The sequence below is a fragment of the Chanodichthys erythropterus genome, chromosome 2 (assembly GCF_024489055.1).
Source record: "Chanodichthys erythropterus isolate Z2021 chromosome 2, ASM2448905v1, whole genome shotgun sequence".
In the NCBI taxonomy this organism is placed as follows: domain Eukaryota; kingdom Metazoa; phylum Chordata; class Actinopteri; order Cypriniformes; family Xenocyprididae; genus Chanodichthys; species Chanodichthys erythropterus.
In genome coordinates this window covers 3,326,475-3,343,399 of record NC_090222.1, presented here as the reverse complement: position 1 = coordinate 3,343,399, position 16,925 = coordinate 3,326,475, and the positions used below count along the sequence as shown (strand labels likewise).

General features: G+C 37.4%; 1 protein-coding gene across 3 annotated transcripts in view; it reads left to right on the top strand.

The window, feature by feature from the left end:
- limd1a (LIM domains containing 1a) overlaps positions 1–14,792 on the top strand; it is a 58,247-nt gene extending 43,455 nt beyond the window's left edge. Inside the window, exons 3-8 of one of the 3 annotated variants that reach the window (XR_010896356.1) lie at positions 2,411–2,478; positions 4,815–4,877; positions 5,258–5,388; positions 9,302–9,353; positions 9,738–12,200; positions 14,185–14,264. Coding sequence is in view for 1 of the 3 variants with exons in the window: in XM_067399783.1 (XP_067255884.1) it covers positions 2,411–2,478; positions 4,815–4,877; positions 5,258–5,388; positions 9,302–9,353; positions 12,132–12,200; positions 14,185–14,328 (527 nt within the window). In the remaining 2 variants the exon portion in view is untranslated. Of the gene's footprint in view, positions 1–2,410; positions 2,479–4,814; positions 4,878–5,257; positions 5,389–9,301; positions 9,354–9,737; positions 12,201–14,184 lie in introns of those variants that run through there. The other 2 variants (XM_067399783.1, XR_010896355.1) reach the window with 2 other exon arrangements.
- The last annotated feature ends 2,133 nt before the right edge of the window (positions 14,793–16,925 follow it).

Below are 16,925 nucleotides of genomic sequence, written 5' to 3'. Positions count from 1 at the left end.
AGTGTCCAATAACCTTCAAAGGGCATAATTACCTATATATATATATATATATATATATATATATATATATATATATATATATATATATATATATATATATATATATATATATATATATATATATATATAAAAAGTAATTTACAAACAAATTACAAACAGTACAACAATACTATAGAGATACAAATTAAATAAACTTATACATTTATTTAACATATTTTGTTGTTTTATTAACATCAATGACAAATATAGGCTACCTTTAAGACCGAATGCATGGATACTGACACATATCCTGTTTTCACCCAATTGTTTACATCCACTTAAGCCATAACCGACTGTATTTACGTAAGATACTCCACACGATGGACATTTTGACAACCATGTGTGCATTTGACCATTCAGGCGTGAGGAGAACTGATTGCGCGCTGTTTGAAGGAACGGGGATCGCGCGCAAGAAAGAGAGAGCGCTTCTGGTCTGTGTCATTCAGCGCGATCCGCCTATCCCGCCTTCACTAATCGATAACGAATTGTGATTGAAAGCATGCAGTTCTCAATGTGTGTGTTGTCATCATTAAATTATAAGTATTTCCACACCGCTGAGGCTGACATTGTTTCTGCTGCTGCCGCCGGTGTCTCCGTGCACGGAAAATTCTGTCAGTTACGTCTCGTGAGGCATCGGTCTTTGGTATCAGGGGTGTTGTTACGAGTACGAGTACAAGTACATGAGCTTGGTATCGGTGCATCCCTATTTTTTTTTAAAGAAATTAATACGTTTATTCAGCAAGGATGCATTTGACTGATCAAACCTGACAATGAAGGCATTTATAATGTTTCAAAAGATTTCAACCTCAAATTAATTATTTCTTTGAAGAATCCTGAAAAAAAAAATCTCCGTTTCCCCTAAAAAATATGAAGCAGCACTACTGTTTTCAACATTGATAATAATTAGAAATGTTTCTTGAGCATCAAATCATCATATTAGAATGATTTCTGAAGAATCATGTGACACTGAAGACTGGAGTAATGATGCTGAAAATTCAGCTTTTCCTCACAGAAATACATTTTACATTACATTGACATTTTAAAATATATTAAGAAAACAATTATTTTAAATAATAATATTTCATAATATTACTGTTTTTACTGTATTTTTTATCAAATAAATGCAGCCTTGGTGAGCAGAAGAGACATTCAAAAACATTTAAAAAATCTTACTAACCCAAACTTTTGAATGGTAATGCACATCTCAGCACTCAAAACCGTTTCAGGCAATGACTTGTGCATCTGAGACGGAGGCATGTGTCAGTGTGACTAGAAAAACATGAGCAGTGATCGTTTCAGCATTAAAGCAAACATTCTTAATGCCAGCAGACTCATTGGCCCTGTGATCTCAGCGAGCGTTTTGTTCAGGTTGAATGTGTTCCACTGTGCCGGGATGGCAGTAACATGAAAGCTTTCATTGAGCTTCGGCTTATAAGGGTTAACTACATCGGCCTGAACCCCCCTCTGCAGAAAATGTGCGGAATGTTCCCCTTTCCTGTGGGACGGGGTCTGTCTGAATGGGAAGGGTTTGTCTGTCTGTCTTTTGAGGTAAAAAGCCAAAAACAGTCCAGATTGGGACAGGAAGTCCTAACCATGAGCTGGAAAACAGCATTGCGTTTCTGAGCAGCACGTGTTTAGCAGAGTGCTGACACTTTCTTAATGCGTTTACTGTGTGTGTTCATTAGATTCATTAAAAACCCTCCATCATGTGCTTAGAGTTTAGCCCCCGGTTTAATTTAACCTTGTAAAATGCATCAGATTCAGTTATAACTTTAACAAGGTTTATGCTGAAGACTGAAGTGAGAACAATTAAGATTGTGACAGTGAGTGTGTTTACATGCGCAATCATGTGTCCTTTTATTGGGAGTAATAAACAGTTTAAAGAAAATCCTATCAACACCGCATTACCGCAGGTTATAGTTAACTAAATCTAAAACCGTAAAAAAACATTTTTGTTACTTGAAAGCATTAACCGAAATAAATGATCAAAAAGCTTTGGCTGCCAAAGCAACATTTCTCATTTTTATGTATTTATTTATTTGTTTGCTTATTTAAACTTATGTACTAAATGTATGTACTGTGTACCAAAATAACTATAAATAAAACTGTATGAATTAATAATTAATAGGAAGTATAAAAACATATTTAATGAAAATGACAATAACACACAACAAAATTACTAAAACTTTAACTAAAATGAAAATACAAGTTAATTTCAAATTTTAAAAAAGGACTGAAATAGTAACCAAAAGAACTGTTCTTTAAAATAAAGTCATTTTTCTTTTGGATTTTTATAATTTATCACTGTGCTGTAGTGCTGTGTAGTGTTGCTGAATTGGTGGTAAAATGTTTTTGTGTGTGTCTTGTGCAGGTCGAAAGCTCCGGGGAAAAGCCTTCTACTACGTCTGTGGGAAAGTCTTTTGTGAAGAGGACTTCCTGGTATGCTGTCTTCCCCTCTTCCTTTTATGGAGTGTTCATGTCTGCACATGACTTGAGACACGGGTCATAGATAATTATGTCAGAAGAATGTGTCCTCTTATCTAAAGTATGTCTTTAAAACATTATGAGGGGTCAAGTTTCAAAACATGAACCCGATTTTGAGTTCACTAGGCCTGTCGTGATAATCAAAATATTGACTTATCGCACGATATATGGACCTGACCTTGATCATTTTTGGTGATGTGATATATTGCCCTTATGTTGACGTAGGGCTGAGTGATATGACCAAAAAAAAAAAAAAAAAAAATCACGATAAATGTTTTTATATCAGTCGATATCGATAATTATCACGATAAATGTCAAATCTTAAGTTTAAAGGCAGATTTTTGCTCCTGAGTGAAAGTTGTAGAAACCAGATAATTAATTGTGGTTTTAAACTACTCTTTATTGTCAGAACATGACAAACACTTGCCTAACAGGTGAACATTTCACCAAAGGTAGAACATTCAAAACATTTTTGAATTCTTTACACTTTTCCTGTCATTTTTCCTTACCAAAATAAATAGAAGAATTAATTTCTTAGTTTCTGCATGTTCTAACGGGTGAGTGATATTGTTTCAAATCATGAAACAGGTTTGTGTTTCCTGACTTTGATGGCATGTATCTTCAGCACAGTTTTGCAGTGCAGGCTGCAATATTAGTAATATTACATGTTTTGTCTCTTAGAAATGCACATCTGACAGTAGCTTGAGTTGACAGTAGTAGTAGCTTGCGTTAGGATGCAGATGTAAACTTATGTTCATTAACAAAAACGGTAACATTTGTAAAAATAAAAATAATTTGAATCCAAACTCAATAAGGGCCATGCCGAGGGTTGTGAATAAAATCAGAGGCCGGACATATATTTAGAGGATTTTTTCATTTATTGAAGAAAAATAAGTGTATCAAACGTATTAAAAACTCACAATTTATTAAACCACATTTATCAAAACAATGTGGTTTTAATTTTCAGTTGTAACACATTTGCATCACAGCAGGCTTTTTTATCTTTATCAAAACATGAAATAAGTTCTCTGACCAGCATAACTGCATAAAACTACTTTAAAACAACCTGGACTCATGGAAAGACGTACCTGTGGGAACGTTTTTGTGAGTCGCAAAAATACGTACCAATACGTACATATCACTGCAGTTTCCAACAGAAACGAGCACTAGAGGCAGTAAAACAGCAAGCGCTTTTAATCGTTTTCATACATAGTTACGATTACAGGGTCAGATTGTGGATTAATAAAGATTTTATGTCTGTTATGACTTCAAAACACTTTTTACCAAAGTGCACGATTTGTAAGCGAATATATTTTGGACTTTGCATGGGTTAACCAGCTCTATATGTTTCGCTTTTCTGACATAACAAGCTTGCTCGGTAGCTCAACTGATACGGAGTGGGACGAGGAAGACTTGGGTACAAATCCAGGGAAAAACGAGTCACAGTAAAAGAGCTCCAAGATGAGAGATCAAAACAAGCTAAAACAACACGATTATGGATGCTTTTTATGTCACATTTGCTTTTGTTATCACTATCGGGTAGGTTTAGGTGTAGTGTTGGTGGGACGTTATTTTAAAACACAATGGAGCACTACACTTTTAGTGCCACTCACCGGACAAAATTTCAAATCAGAACTGTGGCGATTCATATAAAAGCCAACGTCATAAAAACGTACCATATTACGGTTATCAAAAAAATAAATAAATAAATAAAACCGTGCTTTAGCGCCACTCATTGGACATTTCACATTGAAACTGCAGTGATATGTACGTATTTTGTGACTCGCGAAAACGTTCCCACAGGTACATTTTTCTGATGAGACCAGGCTCCTTTTAAAAACAACAATTTCAATTTCAGAAAGTAATTTTGATATGAATACCACAACAACAAATGGTATCTGAAATTGTATTATTTGGCTTATTTTGGTAGCTCTTACTTTGAAAAGACAACTTTAACTTGAAAGGTCCCAAGCACCCAAGACCAGTGAGTGTAGCCTTTTTCCTTTGCTGTGCAATAAATTGGCTTTTGTAAAAACATCAAGCTCTTATGGATGCTTACAAAAGCAAATTTAATCAGGGTGAGTAAGAGATGTTTCTCTTTCGGTCCGTTCAAAAGAGGTGAAATGGTATTCCAGACACTAAAAATACAGTTTGTGTTATTGAAGTTTCTTAAATTAGAGGAATGATTACGTCTGAGCTGTTAATGTTGTGTGGTTTAGAGAAAATGAAGTGACGGAAAGGAATGAGAGTCAGTTTAAGCTCACTTCTGTCCTCACTCTTGTCTCTAACAGTACTCTGGGTTCCAGCAGTCAGCTGACAAATGCAACGTGTGCGGACATTTAATCATGGACATGGTGAGTCTGATGTACCGCCACACCCTGCATTAGTCACAATATCACACTACTGAGAATCAACTGGAGCTTGAAGGAATTGGTTGAGTTTAATTTGTACAGCTCATTATTATGCATCATTCCTTACATTGATGTGGATAGATGGTCCCACTTTATATTAGTTCTCCTTATCAACTATGTAGTCATTGTTAGGTACATTGTACTTATTGTGTTCATGTTGTATATGATTCAGATGATTCATTTAAATGTTAGTACATAGTATTTATAGGCACTTAATATAAAGTGGGTCAGATGTAACTTACATTTAAGAGTCATTTTGACATGACAGGAGGCCTATCACACACAAAATGTGTAGCTGTTGTGAACACAGTGTTCCTCCACAGATCCTGCAGGCGCTGGGAAAGTCTTACCACCCAGGCTGCTTCCGCTGCGCCATCTGTAATGAGAGTTTGGATGGCGTGCCTTTCACTGTGGACACAGAGAATAAGATCTACTGTGTGAAGGACTACCACAGGTGAGTGGGTCGAATTTTTATTCATACATTTAAGTGTGTTTATTTAATGACCCTTTTTATCAGACTGAGTTCTTTTTAAGCTCACAACGGCCCATTCACACCAAGAAGGATAACTATATTAGAGTCCACACCATCAGACGATAAATGGTCTGTTTATTCTAAACGCACTGCACTTTTTTCATCTGCCGCTTTAAAGCAGGGTGGATTCTGATTGGCTGTCATTATTTTTGTTCATCATTGTGAAAGTGATTCCAATGATATTGTTCCTCTGTGCCATTATCATTTTAGTTATGGTGTGGACTCTGCTATTCTTTTTCATTTAGAATTATTTATCTATTTATTTTTCGTTATCTTTATAGTTATCGTCCTCCGTGCCTTTAGACTACACTGGCCATGCTGTGTGTTTGATTTTATGTGCAGCACCAATATTTTCACTGCAAAGTTTGTTTTTTTTTCGTTTAGGGGTAAAACGAAGTTCAAAATACCTTTGCAGCAGTATACTGTTAGCAAACATCCAACACCGCCTACACTGCTGAGAGCGACGTTTAGATGGATATGTAAATATGTGCTGCGCGCTTTCCTCTCAATAACAAAATAAACACAACAGAATTAAGAAAACAGCAAGCATTTTTTAATAAAGCATAAGAAAAGCATCTAATCATAGAAACGTGGATATGTTTGTACAAGATCATTTTGGCACTCCAGTAAAGTCACGTCATGTTTATTTATATAGCACTTTATACAATAGATTGCTTAAAATTAAGCAGCTTTACTATATTAAACAGTGTCTCGTTTCATCAGAAGTACAACTTTGCTTTCTACAATAAAGCAGCTCTCCACTGTGTTCATGTTTTCACTTGCGGACGTCTGATTTCCATAGGCTCAAGAGGAGAAATGAACTGGAAAAGATTTCAGTGTGAAAGAAAGCGGAGGCTCAGCATGTTACGTAATTGCCACAGACTAATGGTAGTACAAAGGTGTTTACCAGCCGAAGGGAAAAAAAATTCTGGAAAGTTCACTTTGGCACGCTGTTTCCAACTCCCAAAACGAAATCCAAAAGAAGGTTATTTTGGCCTGATTTTGTTCGAAATGGCGTCAGTTCGTTCTTCGATTTTTAGGGCCTTAACTCTACAAAACAGTTTTTTTTTTCTACAAAAAGAAATATCCTTCACAGTAAAATGTTATTATATATTTTTGTAATAACTTTAAACATGAACACAATATATATTCGAGCAAGAGTCAACTATATACTGAGAGCAGAACAGGGTTTGATTGAAAGATTGAACATGGTTTCCAGGTCAAGAGCAAATCGTTGTTCATATTAGGTGTATTTAACTACTATGTACAAACATTTAAATTAATCATTTGATACAATGAACTTATTATGCACATGTTTTTACATTTTATTTAAAAAAAAAGACCTGCATATAATTACCAATTTAAATACTCAACCCAACCTTAAACTCACCCATACCATCAAAGTGTTTTGTAATACAATATGAACACAAAAGAACATTGTACTTATTTTTTAATGTAAGTACATAGTAGTTAAAGACACCTAAAATAAAGTGTCACTGTTACTTTATATCAAGGGCTTTTTTTCAAGGGCCTATTGATTCAAGAAATGTTGATTCAAGTATAAAGTGAGACAACTTGCAGCAGTCTATTTAGTGAAGCCTGTATATTGATAGAATTGCTTTTGAATCAAGAAACTTACATTGGCCAAAACTGCAAAAAGATGACCGTATAAGCCTTTGACCAGATATTATTATAGTGCACTTGGTGGCTGCTTCCCATAAAAATCAGTACTTGGAGTGAACTGGAATATGTGACCAACTTTTCTTCCCTATTTTGACGTATATCTGAGTAAAACGGCTTCTTGATTGGTTCGTTTCAATTGATTGTTTTTTTGTTCTAGTCATAATCTTCAATGATTAAAAACAATGAAGTGCCACAGATACATCATGTATAATAAATACTGCAATATTCCATTAAGAATAAGAATTCCATTCCATTTTTATTTCTTGGTGACTAAGATTTGCCTGGGAAAGCAAAGATTAACTCCAGATGCATAAAGTGAGCTATATATTTCCTTCAGTTGATGGTATATGTGTGCTATGTGTTGTGGAGTTTTCTCTATAATTTCTTTCACAGGCATTTTCCTAGCAGTAGCTTGATGTAATGACATTTTATTGTGAGTTTTATTGGTGTTGAGGGTGTGTGTGTGTGTGTGTGTGTGTGTGTGTGTGTGTGTGTGTGTGTGTGTGTGTGTGTGTGTGTGTGTGTGTGTGTGTGTGTGTGTGTCTACTTTGCTGCACTGCAAATTCTTCTCATGCATCCTTTGCCGTGAGCAGTGAACTGAGCAATGATTACTGTTGTTCCAAAACCCCAGACAGTCAGTCAGGTGGTGACCATATGGAGATGAAATCAAACAGAGCCTTTCCACTCAGTCCTTCTGGGATTGAGCTATGCACAAGCTGATGGAAGAGCCAGCATATCTGGAGCCTCTCTTCCCCTCTACTCCATCCACCTTTCACTTCCAAGTCATACAGTGGCCCAAGAGTGTACTCACACTAGGCGTTCTGAACCGTGCCCGAGCGCGTTTGACCCCCAAAGCCCGGTCCGTTTGACCTAACCAGCTCAATAGGAACTACCAGTGACGAATGTGTACTCTGATTGGCCGAAACACCAGTACTCGCCATTTTTAAAAAAAGCTGTGTACAAACACAGTTTATAGCCTATATATTCACTTCACAAACAAACTCTATGAACATGGAAAACGGTGATAGATGGACCTCTCAATCCTTACGCTAAGGAGAAAATCCAACGTAACACTAATACTTTTTACTGTCACAACAGTTCTATCTAATAACATATTAGACAAGACTGTTAAACAGATCATAAACTGATGGAGAATGTGAGCGTTATGTGCTCAGGCTCTGGTGTTCTCAGCACCGTCAAAATAAATGTCCACTGTACTGTCAAAATAAAAGTCACAACAACAAGCACGGTTTACATCACTTCAGAGTTCCTCTTGGCGGTCCCTCTGGGAACGTTTAGTTTTCGGGAACTGCCCTGGTGGCTAGTTCCTGTAACCTAAGTTCCTTTAACTGCCCCTATTGCATTAGATAAGTATAGCACTTTGCAATCAAAACATTTCACAAAAATAAGCTTGTTTAAAATAACAAAACAATAGATGCTTTATAAAAGAGTAGTTGTATTATTCACTCAACCAATTTCTTTAAAAATGTTAATTCATTTCAAACTGTATTCATCTGAAATGCAGGACATTGAATTCTATTGTGACTTTATATGGAATTATTTTAGATGATGAAGCAAAAATAGACTAAAATATAAGTTACTCAACATTAGCTTTATTGAACTGTTGTATAAACATAATATTACACTTGAAATTGCGCTGCTGGTCTGAATAGCAGTGTTGAGAGCAGCAACACTCATGCTTTTGTGCAAATGCTTAATCTGTATTATATATTGATTATATATATATATATATATATATATATATATATATATATATATTATATATATACATTAATATATATTATACAGCTCTCAAGATAACAGCGTTCACTGTTGTCTGTTAAGAAAGTCATAACCAGCTCACCTGTTGGTTAAAAGTCATTGTAAAAGTAGTCAGTTAGATCTGAGAAAGGCTTCAGCATCATTTGATTGCAGAAGGAACTAGCTTTGATATTTTGGCAAATGCAGTGACATTCGGACATTTTTAAGTGAGGCTGAAGTACCCAATTCTTGGGCCACTAAATATGTTATTGTATTCTGGGTAAAGAGTCATTCGGATACCTTTTATGTTAACTTTCATGGAAGACTTTCATTAAGAAGCCATTTAATGTATGATCTGTGTGATTAGTTTTCTCTCTCTGTCTGTTTTCAGAGTTCTAGCACCTAAATGTGCAGCATGTAATCAGCCGATCCTGCCCTCCGAGGTAAGACATGTAAATCTCATTTGGATGAAATCACCATTGTGGGCATTTAGATGAGCCATATTCTCAGACTGTGTCATAGAAACATCTTCCCCTGTATTAGAGCCATATGTCATAGCAAGGCACTGCCAGTGCCAGATTAGACTCGTGATGTGTCATTCCTTGTTATGGGACAATTAACCAAACAGTGCCTGGGAACTTTCTACTACTGAGCACACCTTTACAACTACAGTTACTTACACCAACCTGGACATCTAGGTCATTCCAGAACATTTAAACCCTTCTTTAGGCCTTTTACTGAAGTTAATTCTGTTAGCATTGATGAAGGAGTGATTACTACTAATTTAGGGCATGTGTCATTTGTTAAACCCACCCATCTATAATTAGAGATGACCCCTGAGGCATGCTGCACTCCAACACCATCAAGAGAGGCTTCACTTCAGAGCAAGAGCTCGGTTTATCCTGCACCTGCATGAGAAACTCTACAGGAATTTCTTCTCTCTAATCACAGTCAAGAGTAACATTAATACTTTTTGCAGCTGTAATGATTGCTTGACCTAGAAAAGATCAGAAAACAAAAAGGAATATTTCATCCAAAAAAAATTGTAATTAATTCATTTTGTTTCAAACCCTTCTGTTGTTATCTTTTTCCATAGGACACAAAAGACTGTTGTTGAATGGAAAAGAGACGTGTATAGTGACCACAGCTAAATAATGAGAGGATTTTCCTTTTTGGATAAACTATTCCTTTAATAGCAACATGCATTAATCAACCCAGCCTCATTGGAAATATGTGTATCTACCTACATTTCTGCAAAACTGCAAAAACATAGTCTTACCTATACATAAATTTCACTTTAATGTCCAGCTGAAATGAACACCCAGATGCAGTAAAATGAACTTTGACATCCCATTCTTAATCCGTAGGGTTTAATATGGAGTTGGCCCACCCTTTGCAGCTATAGTGTGTTTATGGGAATTTTTGACCATTCTTCTAGAAGCGCATTTGTGAGGTCAGGCAGTGATGTTGGCGAGAAGGCCTGGCTCACAGTCTCTAATTCATCCCAAAGATGTTCTATGGGGTTCAGGTCAGGACTCTGTGCAGGCCAGTCAAGTTCCTCCACACCAAACTTGCTCATCCATGTCTTTATGGACCTTGCTTTGTGCACCGGTGCACAGGCATGTTGGAGCAGGAAGGGGTCATCCCCAAACTATTCCCACAAAGTTAGGAGCATTAAATTGTCCAAAATGTCTTGGTATGCTGAAGCGTTAAGAGTTCCTTTCACTGAAACTAAGGGTTCAAGCCCAACCCCTGAAAAACAACCCCACACCATAATCCCCCTCCACCAAACTTTACACTTGGCACAATGCAGTCAGGCAAGAACCGTTCTCCTGGCAAATCCCAGACAGAGAAGCATGATTGGTGAGTGAACACGTCTCTGCTCTCCAGTGACGGTGTGCTTTACACCACTGCATCCAACGCTTTGCATTGCACTTGGTGATGTAAGGCTTGGATGCAGCTGCTCAGCCATGGAAACCCATTCCATGAAGCTCTCTATGCACTGGTCTTGATCTAATCTGAAGACCACATGAAGTTTGGAGGTCTGTAGCTATTGACTCTGCAGAAAGTTGGTGACTTCTGGGCACTGTGTGCCTCAGCAAGCGCTGACCCCGCTCTGTGATTTTACGTGATCTACCACTTCATGACTGAGTTGCTGTTGTTCCCAATTGCTTCTACTTTATGACACCACTAACAGTTGACTGTGGAATATTTAATAGCGAGGACATTTCACGAATGGACTTATTGCACAGGTGGAAACCCATCACGGTACCACACTTGAATTCACTGAGCTCCTGAGAGCGCCCCATTCTTTCACAAATGTTTGTAGAAGCAGTCTGCATGCCTAGATGCTTGATTTATACACCTGTGGCCATGGAAGTGATTGGAACACCTGAATTCATTGATTTGGAGGGGTTTCCCCAATACTTTTGGCAATATAGTGTGTGTATAATATATATGTATATGTATATGTACAGCAGTGCACTTTTGATGTGAAGCGATCATGTACGAGTCTCATGAAACCATTAAAAAAAGAGCTGAAAGACTTGTAGAAGCAAGTTAAAATGGCATGGTTACCTAAGGTAATTTTAAAGTAAAGCATTTTTATCTCACTTTGCTTTTGTTAATGCTATCAGTTAGGTTTAGGGTTTAGTGTAGGTGGTACTTTATTTTCAAATGTTATTTTCAAACTGTGGCAATACTTACTACAACCAACATAATACATTGCCACAGTCACATGTAACTGTTCTGGTGAAAATTGAAGACGCCATTTAGTGCCACTTACTGGACATTTCATTTTGAAACTGCCATCAAACATTTTACAACCAATGCAATATCACTTTGCAGAAATTTACCCACAGGTAGGTTTCTGTCATGAGTCTGGGACGTTTAATAAACCCGTACCTGCAATGGAGAAAAAAATATAACGCTTAAAGCGTCACCTGATAAGTGCAGCAAATGTACACTGCAGAGTGTATTTCAGGTTTTGCAGAAATGCAGGCAGTATTTCCAGTGAGTCTGGGTTGGCTTTAACACAGTGAAAAAACAATTATTTGTATTAGTTGTTAGTCAATTGTTGACAGATGATAAAACGTGTTTCTGTCTGGCTATTTTGGAGCAGAGAGCAAAGATTTCAGTATGGTCATCTCATAGTGTGTGTTGTGAAAAGCTGTGTTTTTCCAGATGTGTGTCATCATCTCACTAGTTGTTTGCTCCCATAGGGATCAGATGAAACCATTCGAGTGGTCTCCATGGACAAGGACTACCATGTGGAGTGCTATCACTGTGAGGTGAGTTGAGCTTGGGAGACGACTACAATAACACGGTCAGAACACTACGCAAGTCTGTGCTCTGATTGAGTGTCGTTCTCAATGGTCATATGATGCTGTTTAAGTCTTTTTTTTTTTTTATTGGGTGTATTAGAATAGGCTAACATGCTTTAATGTTCAAAAAACTTTATTCTTTACATACTGTACATTATTGTAGCTCCTCTATTCACAGTCTGTCTGAAACACGCCGATTTCTACAAAGTCCTTCCTTCTGAAAAGCTCAGTGTGCTTTAATTGTCCAGCTGACCCAGTGTGTTGTGATTGGCCAAAAACCTCGAGTGAAACAGAAACGTAACGTCCCTCACCATAATCGCGAGCTTCAGCTTCTAAGGCTTCTAAAACAACTGTACAGTAAACACACAGTTAAAGGATTAGATCACTTTCAAATGAAAATTAGCAACACAATCGGAGTTATATTAACAAATATCCTGACTCATCTGAGCTTTATAATGGCATTGAACAGGGGTCACGAGTATGAGCTGAAGAAAGTGCTTCTATCCACATCCATCCATCATAAATATGTACTCTGCACGGCTCCGGGGGGTTAATAAAGACCTTCTGAAGGGAAGCGATGCATTTGTGTGACTGCCTTCCGTATTCAAGTTACAAAAAAATCACGTCAGTTAAGCTTTTTCCATATATTTAATAATATATCTCTGATTGTCTTCATCAGAAAGAATACAGTCATATACACCTAGGATGGCTTGAGTGTGGGTAAAGCTTGGGCTAATTGTCATTTGAAAGTGAACTAATCCTTTAATAATGTCGTCAGTTTTAGCAAATCGATTTGAGTCTGAGTAAGATTATAAAAGACCTGAACCAACTCAGCAAGCACAACTTGAGCAGGTTTCACAGTGGTACGTTTTTGGCTTTTTGTACCTTTCTTAACTTTCTTATACGATGTTATAACTAGGGATGTGCCCGAAGCCGGAGAGGCACGCATTTTTTGGAGCTCCTAAAGGGATGTGGTTAGGCTTGCTGTTGTAGTTACGGTACATCAGATTTCACTTCTCACATGAAGATATTAAGGAGAGATGATTGACAGGACGATGTCAGAGATTTGGTGTGCAACAGATCCTGAGCATCACTGACAAATATCTTATCTTGTAAAATGTGTGGTCAGTATCGCCACTCCCTATACACAGAGTATGCGTGATCGAGAAATGGAAAGTAAAAAGCGAGTGCACATTCAAAAGCTTGTTCAATACCCCGCATATTGATAGCACCTCCCTAATGCGTGCAAATAATGTACAATATAATCACCCAACTATATAAAGCAATGAAATATATATTTTCCTCCCATCTCATCACTATGTCCCTTTAGAGGCTCCGTATAATGCATCATTTCCTTTCCGAACATAGGATTCGGCTTCAGGCATGTCCCGAGTTATAACAATTTAATTTGTCTTCTTCACTGTAACAACTTTATGTCCTGATGAGACAAATTAAAATACAGTTTAAAAAACATACTTAAGTGTATATTTACGTGCGTATTGCTGTCCCAGGTTCAGGAAGCTGTCCTTTTATAAAATGTGCTGTACACAAGTTAAATTTTGTCTTGTAACTAAGACAATGAACTAATTCATCCATTTTCTGAAATAAACACACAGCATCTTTATGACATGGTGACAACACTACATTTCACTGAAACCTCAGCTTCTCTCTTTGCGTTTGTAACATCTGGACTTCAGTCGAGGTGTTTTAGGCAGGTCTGTACCTTTGCGGATCATATACATGCACTAATAGATGCATTAAATACTAAAGAAAAGGAAACCTTTAAAAAGCATCATATGACCCCTTTAATGCGAGTAAAGAAGCCTTTGTTGTTGGAAATAAATCACCACTTCTCCTGAGGCCTCCATGCCTTGGCATGTGATATTAACAAAGATCTGCTAATGTCTTAAAACAGAAGAGCATGAACTTGAACGGTCACTCTTTTCCCCAGGACTGTCACATGGAGTTGAATGACGAGGAGGGTCACCGCTGCTATCCTCTGGACGGACACCTGCTCTGTCACGCATGTCACCTCAAACACATCGACCCCGCCGCCCCTCTGTCTGCAGCAAACAGCTACCACTGTCAGTTTTAAGGATCTGCCACCCCCTTGTGGGTGTTCAGAGACATCATCAACATTTGCCAAAAATGCTCAGCTATTACATGCCAAAAATCACAGCTGAGATTGAGATTGCAAAAAGAAAGTAATTTAGCCTTGCTTGTATAATACAAATGCTGTAAACAATGAGCCATTGGCTTATGCAAAATGCTACAGATTTTTGTAAATAGGGCACCCATTACATGCTGAATGTTATTACTAAACTTTGCAAACCTTTTTCTGAATTTCTTCAATGGCATCTAATAGCATATAAACATTTATTTAAGTCTTTTTAAAAAGGTGTGCACAGTAAATGTTTTTATTCTCTTGTGCTGGTCAATATTCTTCAAGCTATTCTGATACTAAACAAAGTAGACGCTGCATCATAAAAAAGCTTTTTTTTTTTTTTTTTTTTTTTAATTTCAGAAGCTTATTTGGATGCTTGTTCATGTGTAAACACATCAAGCATAAACCAACCAAATAAAAATCACACTTTTCTACAGTTAACTATTATTCTGAATACCTTTTGAAGTGATTTTGATCAGGTCACTGCACAGAATTCAGCAGTACACCACAACTCTTAAACTTGGCATGTCAAACCCACACCTTAACTGAAACCATTATATCAGACCTGGAGGTTGACATGTTTCTGTTAATGATCTTGATTGTTTGCACATTTTGTTGATTGAAGATGTGGCACAATAGAATGTCGGGTTGTTTGCCAAGTTTGGTGAATCAGATCACAAAAGCTATTCTTGCAGAAATTCAGATAATTTAAATGGGTTCCCAAAATTGTTTCACAAAACTCCAGATTAAAATTAAATGATCTTGAGGCCAAAAGTAACTGCAGCGTAGCTCACCTGCTTATTTATAAATAACCATGGGAAAGACTTAGTAAATCATTTATATGCCTGTTGTTTCTATCATTTTCATTAGTTAAGCGGTTGATTGTGTTCTCAGTGTTACTTATTTATCCATCTGCTCCTATTAAAACGTAGGATGTGATGTTATGCTGATGATTTTGAAAAAAATAAAAGATTTTATTATGATTTATCAAGTGCTGTTATTATATACACACCCTCACATAGCTTTGGAATGATGTAAAGCATAAAAAAAGTTGGTCATCAACATTAGTCAAAAAAATCCACAGAAAAAACAAATGCATAGAAATACATTTTCAAACAGTTTTATTGCTGTGTTTTTTTATTTTTCAGCATGGGATAGTGCATAGTGCATTGTATTTCAGAAGGCATTAGCCTTCTTTTATACCATAGCAGAAAATGTCAGCTATGAACTCCACATATCTTGATGAAGTCATTTTGAGACCCTACGCGATCTTCCATCTCACTTCCACTCCCTGCTGACGTCACAGTCTTGTTGGAACGTGGTGGCCACTCATCAACCATCCTGAGATTAGTCAGTGAATAAAACTATTTGAGAATTAGTCTTTTATTTCTACACCCACTGTAAATGTTTCTCTTTGTGAGGTTTGGTTTGGAGTGGCTGAAACTGCCAGCCTGCATGGAGAGCTTCTTGAGACTCCAGAGACACCAGCAGCTTCAAATACCTGTTTGCTGCTCAACACTGGCTTTTTTATAGCTGCCCTTTTAATACAATTAATTTTTTGACAGGAACTTTCCTTAATAAGCCTTTATCAGAGTTCTGCTCTAAATCACATATCTTATGATAATTCGATAATCTCCATCTACAGAAAGATCTTTCTTCTTCCCCATATTGCATGAGAACTGTAACTTGCTTAATAATGTGGAACAACCTCTAAGTAGGGTTTCCATCTGGCAAATTATTTTTGTCTGAGATTGATACCAGTTATCTAAAAAGACATGGATAAATAAACAAACATTTTCTTAGAAAAACTAAAATCTGAATGTACTGAAATCTTACTGATATGTCACTTGCAAAATAATGTGGAACACAGTGTATATAAACACACATACACAGATCAGGCAGTACATTATGACCTCCTTCCTAATATTGTGTCGGTCCCCCTTTTGCTGCCAAAACAGCCCTGACCCGTCGAGGCATGGACTCCTCTAGACCCCTGAAGGTGTGCTGTGGGATCTGGACCAAGATGTTAGCTGCAAGTCCTGTAAGTTGCGAGATGGAGCCTCCATGGATCAGACTTGTTTGTTCAGCACATCCCACAGATGCTCGATTGGATTGAGATCTGGGGAATTTGGAGGCCAAGTCAACACCTCAAACTCGTTGTTGTGCTCCTCAAACCATTCCTGAACCATTTCTGCTTTGTGTCAGGAGCATTATCCTGCTGAAAGAGGCCACAGCCACCAGGGAATACCGTTTCCATGAAAGGGTGTACATGGTCTCAACAATGTTAGGTAGGTGGTACGTGTCAAAGTAACATCCACATGGATGGCAGGACCCAAGGTTTCCCAGCAGAACATTGCCCAAAGCATCACACTGCCTCCGCCGGCTCACCTTCTTCCCATAGTGCATCCTGGTGCCATGTGTTCCTCAGGTAAGAGACACTCATGCACCCGGCCATCCACGTGATATAAAAGAAAACGTGATTCATCAGACCAGACCACCTTCTTCCATTGCTCCGTGGTCCAGTTCTG